The sequence below is a fragment of the Conger conger genome, chromosome 16, assembly GCF_963514075.1.
Source record: "Conger conger chromosome 16, fConCon1.1, whole genome shotgun sequence".
Taxonomy (NCBI): Eukaryota; Metazoa; Chordata; class Actinopteri; order Anguilliformes; family Congridae; genus Conger; species Conger conger.
The window spans coordinates 5,336,359-5,346,991 of NC_083775.1; the positions used below are offsets into that span (position 1 = coordinate 5,336,359).

The 10,633-nt window shown below is 54.1% G+C and overlaps 1 protein-coding gene across 1 annotated transcript in view; it reads left to right on the forward strand.

Moving 5' to 3' along the window:
- LOC133114759 (glutamate receptor ionotropic, NMDA 2C-like) overlaps positions 1-2,298 on the forward strand; it is a 56,337-nt gene extending 54,039 nt beyond the window's left edge. Inside the window, 2 exon segments of the mRNA XM_061224378.1 lie at positions 617-811; positions 813-2,298. Of these exon segments, the coding sequence (XP_061080362.1) occupies positions 617-811; positions 813-2,240 (1,623 nt within the window). The 3' untranslated portion in view covers positions 2,241-2,298.
- Positions 2,299-10,633: the final 8,335 nt, after the last annotated feature.

Here is a 10,633-nt window from a genome sequence, read left to right on the forward strand (position 1 = left end):
GCACGCACACACACACACACTCACACACATTCCTCCTGTTCCGGGAAGAATCTTAACCTTTCCATTGTTACTGCCTCCATGTCAGTGATTACTACATAAATCATTTTCATTGTTACATTGTATATTAAAGCCATTTTACCAGTAAAGACAAGAGAAGAAGAAAACGGAAGTAGTGACCATTTAAATTTTGGAAAGGGTGAAAGTAATGAGGAAAATGTAGGCAATGGCCTAATGGTACTGGAGCTGTTTTAATGGTGATGGTACAGTTGCTGGTTTAAGCTCCTGGTGGGCAGATAGGGATGCTGACCTGCATCTGGAGAGATGAAGTCGGGTACCTAAATAAAATGAAAAAAAGGGAGAACTCTTGAGTGCAAGGGTTTGTCACTGTGAACCCTTAACCCAAAAACTGCTCTACGGGCAGTACCCCTGTTCTTATTCTCATCTTCCCACTTGCAACTGTTCTCTCTGGCATTTCTCCCAGGGCGTACTTGAATGGACCTCCCCTGGTTAAACAGAGGATTTAAAAACTTATTTTAAGTTCCTTCTGTAGAGGATGTGTAGGAGGCTACCCCCCCCACCCCAGGTCTCACAGTTTGGCGTTTCCCTCCCCGTGCAGGGCATCTACAGCTGCTTTAACGGGGTGGAGGAGTCGGACCGGTCCGGGAGCCTGCAGAGTCCGGACATCACCGGGACCTACTCCCAGGCCAACATGCTGAAGATGCTCCAGACGGCCAAGGACCTGGTGTCCTCCACGCGCGTGGAGGACTCGCTGGACCACGCCACCCGGACCATCGAGAGCTGGGGTCGCCGCGGCGACGGCGCCATCCGGGTGGGCGGCCCCCCCCCCGCGGGCGGTCGCCCTGGAGATGGACCCGGGGCGCCTGCCCTACATCGCCAGCGTCGCCGCGGGCAACCACTCCCCCTGCCCGCAGCGCGGCGGCCGTTACTATGGCGACGGCCACGCCCACACCATGCTGGACCGGCAGCGGGCGCTGGCCCAGCCCGCGCCCCTCCGCTACACCCTGCCCGCGCGCGGGACGCAGCTGTTCGACCGCACCCTGCCCATCTCCAGCCTCAGCAGCCCCCACATCGCCATGCGGGACCCCCCCCCGGCGCCCGCCGCCAACCCCCTCCAGGGGGGGGCGCTGTACATGGAGGCCCCGCCGCGGCAGCCCGTCTCCTCCCCCTTCCCCTCGTACCGGGACGTCCCGCTGTCCGAGGTGTACATCGAGCGCGAGGCGCCCGCGGGGCGGCGCCTGTACCCCGACGGTCCGGCCCGGAAGAAGCGCTCCCACAGCTTCCTGGTCCCGGACGCCGGGGGCCGGCCCGAGTACGGCGGGGCGGCCACCTGCTTCGCCGAGCTGAGGGCCAACCACCTGCTGGAGAACCACCACCAGCAGCACCACCACCACCACCAGGCCCCCGCGGGCGTGCCCTGCACGGGCAGCACCTACCCCCGCGGCCCGGGCGCCCGGTGCGGCTCCTGCGTGCGACCGTACCCGGACGCCGAGCTGGAGGAGCTCCCCCTGCTGGGCAAGGACCGGCTCAACCGCCGGGCGTCCTTCCTGCGGGCCACCTGGGGCGGGGACCGCATCCGGCAGCTGGACGAGCCCCCGGGGGGGGCCGCCGCCTGCGCCCGGAGCTCCGCCCCCGACCCGCCGGACCTGTTCCCCCGCGTGGTGGTGGCCAACCCCTCCCCGGGCAAACTGTGCACCCGGGGCCCCGGCGCCGCCCTGTGCTGCCCCGAGATGGCGGACCTGGGCTACGGGGGCCCCGCCCGGAGCGGCCGTCACCGGGCCCACAAGCCCAAGTGCTCGGCGCCGACCCGGCTGCCCTCGTACCGCGAGGCGGTGCTGCAGAACACGGCCGCCATGCGGCGCTCCTCCACCGTGGTGCACAGACAGTACTCCACCTACCTGAACTCCTACACCGACCTGCCCGTGTACGTGGGGCCCGCGCACTTCTACCCGCACCACGCCCGCGACGCCTGCGACCTCTTCCCCTGCGTGGGGCACTGCTCCTCCGACTCCGCCCTGCTGCCCCACCTGGGGGGCCGGCAGCTGGTGTACCAGGACGGCGCTTTCGGGGCGTATGACGGGGCGGGGCGGCTGAGGGACGAGGCCCCCGTGACCCCCGGCGGGGGCAGGGACCGGAGGCAGGTGCTGGTGGCTCGGACTGTCAGCAGCCCCTACCTGCCCCGGCCCTGGGGCAGGATCTCCAGCCTGGAGTCGGAGGTCTAGGCCTGGACTCACCTGTCGCTCGGAGGGGGAGGACTAACCCTGGAGCCTCATCTGTAGCTGTCCGGAGTCGAAGGAACTCTGGATTCTCACCATCAAGCTGTTGATGGTTTTTTTTTTTTTTTTTACTTACCTTCACCTGACAATTCAGCCTTTGGATTTACTGAAAATGAAAGTACAAACACTTGGTGCTTGGGGGTTTTGGGGAAACGGTCGATTGTGTGCAGCAGTGACTTTGGCTGTGGTGTGGGGGGGAGGGGGGGGGTGGGCACTGAACTGGCAGTCGCCGCCGGAATTAGTAAACTTTCCGGAAAAGACCAGGCTCTGTTCCAGAACGCCGTTCGATCGGTAAACGCCGTGGGGGCCAGCGTTTCGGCCGTGGAGCGGAGGACACCGCCATCGAGTCGGCCGTAAACCGCTTTCGATACGACTTTAGTACTCTTCCATTTACACACACACGCCCACCCACCCACACACCCCAACAAGCAAAACCTGAATTTTGTAATCCATGCTCAGAAACGATGTCTTCCAGGTGTTTTATAAGATAAAGCGTTTGGGAGGGGTGGGGTTGGGGTTGGGTAGGGGTGGACGGAGGTGCGGATCCAGGCCCTTTGCTCCGGTGGTTGGTCGGGGTGGGGGGGGGGGGGTGCAGGGGGGGGTGGGCCACAGCTACGCCTGTGTGGGTCTGTTTCACTGTATTTCAGAGGCTATGCTTCTTCTAATAAAGACACCGGGCTGCTCCGCGGTCCGATCGGACCCGCCCAGCGTCTCTGCCTCCTGTCTGTGGTGTGGCGGGCCTTTTCATTCGCAGAGAGTCGCGGCGTGTTGCCGGGGGAGACCAGGCCATGTGCGAGTGCTGAGGGGAGGTAGGTACTGTGGCTGTGTTACGCTCTCAGGACAGAGAACGGGTCCAAAAGGAACCCGCTGGTTCCATAGAGCAGGGATCCCCAAATCCAGGTCCGAGAGGTCCGAGAACTGTCCGGTTTTCCACCCTCCCTTTACCCGGGAGTCAGGTGTGTTCACCCTCCCTTTACCTGGGAGTCAGGTGTGTTCCACCCTCCCTTTACCTGGGAGTCAGGTGTTCCACCCTCCCTTTACCTGCGAGTCAGGTGTTCCACCCTCCCTTTACCTGGAAGTCAGGTCTGAGGACAGTCTGTCCAATCAGCAGCACTAATTGTCAGTTAATTACCTGGGAGCAGGACCAGATTTGAGGATCCCTGGAAGCAAAAAGCTATTTACTGCAGGGGTGTTTTTCCTTTCAGCCAGTTGAGGGCCTTGAGAACAAGGCGCGTGGACTCTTCAGCCAATAGGCAAACACACCACAAACCAGCAGACACTACGGCCCTCCAGCAGAGCCTCCCTGCAGGACTGCGGTCTGGCACCCCCCAGATGAACTGTAATTCATCCCGTGGCACGGAGGACTGAGGAGATCATCAGTCTAATCAGCAGCCGGGCGCAAGCGACCGACAGATTAATCAGCCGATTACTCAAGTCAAACTTTGAGCAGCAGTTATTAAAGCCCTTTAAAAACCCGGGGTATTTATTTATTTTTTTTGGTTTGAGGTCTACACACAGGCGATTGCCGCACGGCGGCTGGCGGTAAGGAGCGGGAGGCGGTAAGGAGCGAGAGGCGGTAAGGAGCGGGAGGCGGTAAGGAGCGGGAGGTGGTAAGGAGCGGGAGGCGGTAAGGAGCGGGAGGCGGTAAGGAGCGGGAGGCGGTAAGGAGCGGGAGGTGGTAAGGAGCGGGAGGCGGTAAGGAGCGAGAGGCGGTAAGGAGCGGGAGGCGGTAAGGAGCGGGAGGTGGTAAGGAGCGGGAGGTGGTAAGGAGCGAGAGGCGGTAAGGAGCGGGAGGCGGTAAGGAGCGAGAGGCGGTAAGGAGCGGGAGGTGGTAAGGAGCGAGAGGTGGTAAGGAGCGGGAGGCGGTAAGGAGCGGGAGGCGGTAAGGAGCGGGAGGCGGTAAGGAGCGGGAGGCGGTAAGGAGCGAGAGGCGGTAAGGAGCGGGAGGCGGTAAGGAGCGGGAGGCGGTAAGGAGCGGGAGGCGGTAAGGAGCGAGAGGCGGTAAGGAGCGGGAGGTGGTAAGGAGCGGGAGGCGGTAAGGAGCGAGAGGCGGTAAGGAGCGAGAGGCACACATCAGCAAAGTGACGCCACGCCGGGGCCGTGATTTATCGAGATTCCCGCGGACGCGGAGAGGCCGCCGCGGCGGGGGGAGAGGTAAAGAAGCCGAGGTGATTATGGAGATTCACGGCGGATGTAGCGTGGGACCGATGGCGCGAAGCTCTATCTCCCCCCCCCCCCGCCCGCCCGTTGAAGAAAGAGGGAAAGCGGATAATGGGTTGGTCAATGTCGAGACCCTAAATTACTGACAGCGGCGGTTAATAAAAGAACGGCAGCCCCGCGACAGCGCAGGGTGCTGAGAGACCCGCCTCTGAGGAAGAGCAGGAGCACTTTTAATCTTCATCGCCGCCGCCGGGCAACCGAGCGGATGGTTCCGGAGCGGCTGGGTGGGGGGTGGGGGGTGGGGGGTGAACGCATCACAGCGGAACGCCTCTTTACCCGCAAAACGGAGGTGCGGATCTTTTAACAATTCAAGGTGCGAGATCTCACGTATGTGATTAGAATATTCGATCTTCAATACAATTCGGTGACATTTTATTTGTGTCGTGCTTTTTACAGAAGACGAAGAGTCACAGAGAGGTTTTACAGTAGTAACAGAAGGGCAGAAGGGCAAAAGGGCAAATGCCAGGGAAAGGGCTGGCGTGGCCCTTGACCTCAGGGTGCGGTACAGCACTCCAGTGGTCCGTGACCTCAGGGTGGGGTACAGGACTGCAGTGGTCCTTGACCTCAGGGTGGGGTACAGCACTGCAGTGGTCCTTGACCTCAGGGCAGAGGAGGGAGAAAAGAAACAAAGATGGAGAAGGTGCGGCACTGTAGGAGTCACCAGTACGCAGAATAAAACATCTCCGTTTTCTGTGCCAAAGCTCCAACTCTATTTCAGACGATGTTTTACCTAATGTGCCCCATGCACTGAACAGCTCGTTACACCAAACTGCCGCAGCGAAGAAGCATTTCTCACGGAGTAAAGTGACCACAGGGAGACCTGCAAATGAAGCCCAATCTTATTTCAAATTAAGAGAGAGAGACGATTGGACGATTTGGGTCTGTGAGAGCTTTATCGATTCAAATTAATTTACAGTATTTAACAGCGTGGAATGTACGTTGGCAGCAGACATACTGCTAATAATAAGAACAAAAATCTGACTGTGATCACACGTGCACACGCACACACACACACGTGCACACGCACACACACACACGTGCACACACACGTGCACACACACGTGCGCACACACGAACACCTCATGCACAGAATGCCAGCACCACACGTACCTCGCCAGTGACAAAGGTAGTGATTAACCCCACTGGTACCGTTTAAGCCTGGAGGGATTTGTAAATAACCACTAGCCTGATCTGCCAACCACGCCCAGAGCATTAACATTCTAGTGCTGAGGTCAGATACACTACTGGTAACAGAAAACCGACAAAGACCCACAGGGAGTCAGGATGCCATTCAGGACCCAGTCCGCACACCAATATGGTCCCAAGCTTTACACTACATTCCAGGCATTTACTGTAGCAAGCATTCTTACCCTGAGTAACTTGCACATTTGTTTTTGGCATGTTTACATAGCATCCAAATATACAGCTGGCCATATTGCTGAATAAATTCAGAATATATCCAGCGACAACCTTGAGGTTACAAGCAAATTTCCTTACCCATTATACGACACAGCTTTCCCTAAACTGGGGGAATCAATCCGCGCTGAGGTGAAATTTGTTCAGCTCAACTACACATTAAAGCCCTTCTGCCAATCAATCAGTCTTCGGAAAGTTTTTAACTTCGCAAAGAAAGACGTGCGTTATACTGAGACCCGACAATGCGTCTCTCAGTCAAGGAAACAACAGAACTATAAATTAATGTAAAAATGCTTTTTCTTTGCGTCCGTTTGTCATTTCTGAGGTGCCTTTGTTAATGCAGCGTTACCAGGGAGACCAATAACAACAGCGCATTTTATCAACTCCAGGCTCCGAAAGTTTCGCCTGTACATCAAAAGGCAGACAGCTGTCACAGATGCGTCTATGTTTCACACCGATAAAGACACAGACGAGCTGACGGGACCTATCGCTCAGCACGTTTAAAGCGTCTTCTGATTTTTTGGAGACGTAGAGTGACAAACGCGAACGAGTCGAAGTGAAAAGTTTGAGCTCCCGCGCTAGAGAAAGTGCGATTGATGGGACAGCCGTGCGGATTCCGCTGCTGATAAATGATGCAAAAAAAGCGGAGATAAATTATCGCGGGGAGCCAGCAGTCGGCTCGGGCCAAATCCAGCTGCGATTCATTACAGGTCACACCGCTCGCTAAAGAAATTACACGCATTCAAAAGTCAAGTGGGTTCCCTGCACCATCCAACGATACCGAGCATCAAGGCCTGGAGGAGAAAATTATAAACCGTATAGCCATAATTACTCTGAATAAGCGTTCACCTATTGCACTCTGGCGCACCCTGGCAATGCAACTACACGTCGTAAGTAATTAAAACCGTTACACCAAACTGCCGCAGTGAAGAAGCATTTCTCACGGAGTAAAATGACCACGGGGAGACGTGGAAATGAAATCCAATCCGATTTCAAATTAAAAGAGAGAATTTGACGACGTGGGTCCGTGAGAGCTTTATCGATTCAAATTAATTTACAGTATTTAACAGTGTGCATGCATGTCGACAGCAGATATATTGCTACTAATAAAAACAAAACCGAGACTGTGATCACGCACGCACACACACACACACACACACACACACACACACACACACACACACACACACACACACACAGGGAATGCTTCAGGGAATGTGTCTTCGTGAAATATGTTTTTAACATGGTGAAATGGTACTCCGATGTGCTTTTAAAAAGAGCTGCTTCAAAAAACACTAAGAGGAAGAGGTGAGCTTGATGTGTAATAAGAAAGAAACTCACCGCTTCTGAAATTAACCCTTTCTGAAAGCACTCTTAAACCTACGCCAGTTTGACCAGCTTTAAAATTCAGCTGGTCAAGCTCATCATAAGCTGGTCTAGCTGGTCTGAACTGGTCAACCAGCTAAATCACGTTGAGCTGGGAGCTGATCTGAACTGGTCAACCAGGTACCAACTGTTTCAAAACCTAGATTGAGCTGGGGTTTTTTCCAGCATGGATGCGGCCTCCCAGATGAATACTCATTCACTTCACTGCCAGAGATGCCCATGAAACATGGATGTTGATCACAGAGAATAACCCTCCCCCAAACACACACACACACACACACACACACACACAGAAACGCACAAACACACACGCACACAAGCACACATGCACACAAACACATACGAACACACAAACACACAAACGCACACACGCACACAAACACACAAACGCACACGCGCACACACGCACACAGACACAGACACACAGACACACACACAGCACCAGCCAATTCAATTCAGAACATTATTACAGATAGTCAGGGAAAGATTCAATCTAACTGCAGGGACTCTATGGTAAATACAATTTCACTCTGGGGTTTCTCATTAGTCTGATTAATATTCCCACTCATCGCGGTGACATCACAGATCCGGTCTAACCGAGTCCACGGAGAGAATGCTCTCCCGTAAAAACGCCGCTTCAGAAATGCGTCGCGATTTTGCTTCCGCTTCCACGTTTGAAACGGGGACAATAGACCAATTGCGTTGCTACCTGGTTCAGTTATGCTTTCTCGACATGCAGGTTTGTACAAGACGAGACAAGAAATGTACTTTTGTCCACATAAATACACAAACTCACACACATAAATAAAAAAACTAAAAGTAGTCACATCCACTCTCAGAAATAAAGTGTCAGTGGAGGTACATTATTATTTTTTATCTTCTTCCCTTTTTCTCCCAATTTGGTATCCAATTATACCCTATCTAATCCAATTAGTGCTAGCTGGGGATACACCGCCATACGACCCCGTCCCTCAGCGGCCCAAAGGAGAGCGACACGCCTTCTCCATGCCGTCTCGTCTCAATTAGACCTTTACTCCGGGGCGCTGTGTGCAGCGATCCCGCTAACCCTGCCAAGTCCCTCCCCTGGAGCAGCGAGCCAATTACGCCGCTCCACGTGAGCCGGCCAAATTTGGCTTTTTGGCAGGACCGGGAATCGAATCCTGGTCCTCGGTGTGCAACTGCAACAAACTGCAACGAACTGCAACTGCAAGTCCGCTCCATCTCAGCCTGTTGCAATGTGCACTGAGAGTGCAGGAATGTTCTCCTTGGGTACAAATGAGTATGCTTTCCAAGCAAAAAAATGTACAAATTAATTATACATGGCTGGTTCAGGGTACAATTTTATGTACGGTACCCATAGGGAACAGCCCCAGCGACAAGAACTTGTACCCTTTTAGGCACCTTTCTTACCTTTATTGCTGAGAGGATAACACAACAGCCACAGTAGACTGGCGAACAAAATGTCAAGGATGAACAAGTATTAATAGTATAAACACAGCAACAGAAGCTCGACAGAGCGTTTTATATGACATTCACCTTTTATAGTAGGTGACTGAACAAAGTCTCTGGGTGCGCACATATTTGTTAGCGGCTGCTACGCTAATTTGCCTACAGGACATGTGGGACAGGTTTCCATAGTTACAGTGTCCTGAGTTTTAGTCTGTGTGGAGGTCATATGTACAACATAACATAACATAACATAACATAACATAACATACGGGCAAGAACAGGCCATTCAGCCCAGCAATGCTCACCTTGTCCTACCTCTAAAGTGTACCTACTGTTTAGTAAAAGTGTAACGACCTAAAGCACCATATCAAACCTGGCCTTGAAAAGCCCCCAGTGTCTCTGCCTCCACTACATGTCCTGGCAGGCTACTCTACACAGTGACCACACACACATCCTAATATCTGTGAGGAAATCCGCAGATATTCGGTGCGGAGGGCCATTATCGGTCCCTCAAACAAAGTTAAAGCTTTTCTCATCACTCCACTCCTTTCCTTATCTGTCTCTTCCTCCTTCCTCCTTTCCGCTCTCCTCTAAAAAGACACAGAACAACAGGGGAGGAAGATGGATATCGACTGTCGAGTGGTCACCTGACCTGGGAGCACGTTGGAGGGGTGCCCAGTCAGTCCCGGGAGGACTGTCCTGGGAAGGATAAGTCTTCGGGATCATTACCACGTCAGAGGATGAGTGAGCTATCGGGTGCCCTGAACAGAGGGGGTATGGGTGTGTTCAGTCAGGTAGTCTGAATAGGGGGACATTACATTACATTATTATGCCTGTAATGTAACTGCCACAGTCAGATAAACTATACTGTACCTAGTTACCCTCGACTATTACCCTCGACCACACCGGGGTCAAATATGTAATCGTTTGGAATCAAATACTCTTCTGTGTTTGATTGATCTTGCCTGGTCTAACTGAGCTAACTAAAAGGCACCAAAAGGCGGGGTTTGCACTTTTCTCAGAGTCTCACGTATTTCACCCAGGTCTGTGCGCGACACCGTGTCTCCATCTCCCCGTGAGACCGCTGGGTCGAGGAGGCGGTGACTCAGGGGGTTCTCCGGATGTTGCCCTGGAAGAATCCCCAAGCCCTGAAAAACTGCGGTGAATGTTCTTGGGGAGGGATAGTTTGATGAACAGTATAGATCCACGTTTTCCTGGCGGACGAGGAGGGCGGAGGCTCCCCCCAGGGCGAAGGACTGGGCGGGGGGGGGGGGGTGGGGGAGGACATGGCTGTGAAGGGCTGGAGAACATCCCAAATTCAGTCAAAAACATCTTCAATTATGATGGAGAATCCCACGTAACTTCATGCATTTAGAAAGAGGAACCTTGGCTTTCTTCTGTACGCAGTGTCCGCCCTCACAACCTCCCATCCATTACAAACAAAGTCACATGACGGAGGAAATCTCCACTGAGCAATAAAACTTCAGATGACACCGGCGGGGAAGCGAAGAGGCAGAGAGCTCGGGTTCGACTGACAGGTTCGTTTCATTAGGCTTTCAGTCGCTCCTCTGCCATGGGCCCTAGGGCCATTAAGTGGGGGGGGGAAGTAACGATTACACACTAATGATTCAACCAGCCATGAGTGGTGCTTAACCTTCGAGAGGAGTGGAAGCTGACCGAGGAACAGGGACAGTTATTAGGACGGCGCACGGGGCTCATTCCGATCGCCTATTTTAGATCAGCTCTTTCTTTCATTTTCTTTTCCTCGCCCCTGACCTGGAAATCGATCGAGGTCCGCCATCTTCAAGGACATTCCAACGTGCTAAATGCTCCTTTCTCGCAGCTGGAGGTCGAAAGTTAGGAACTCG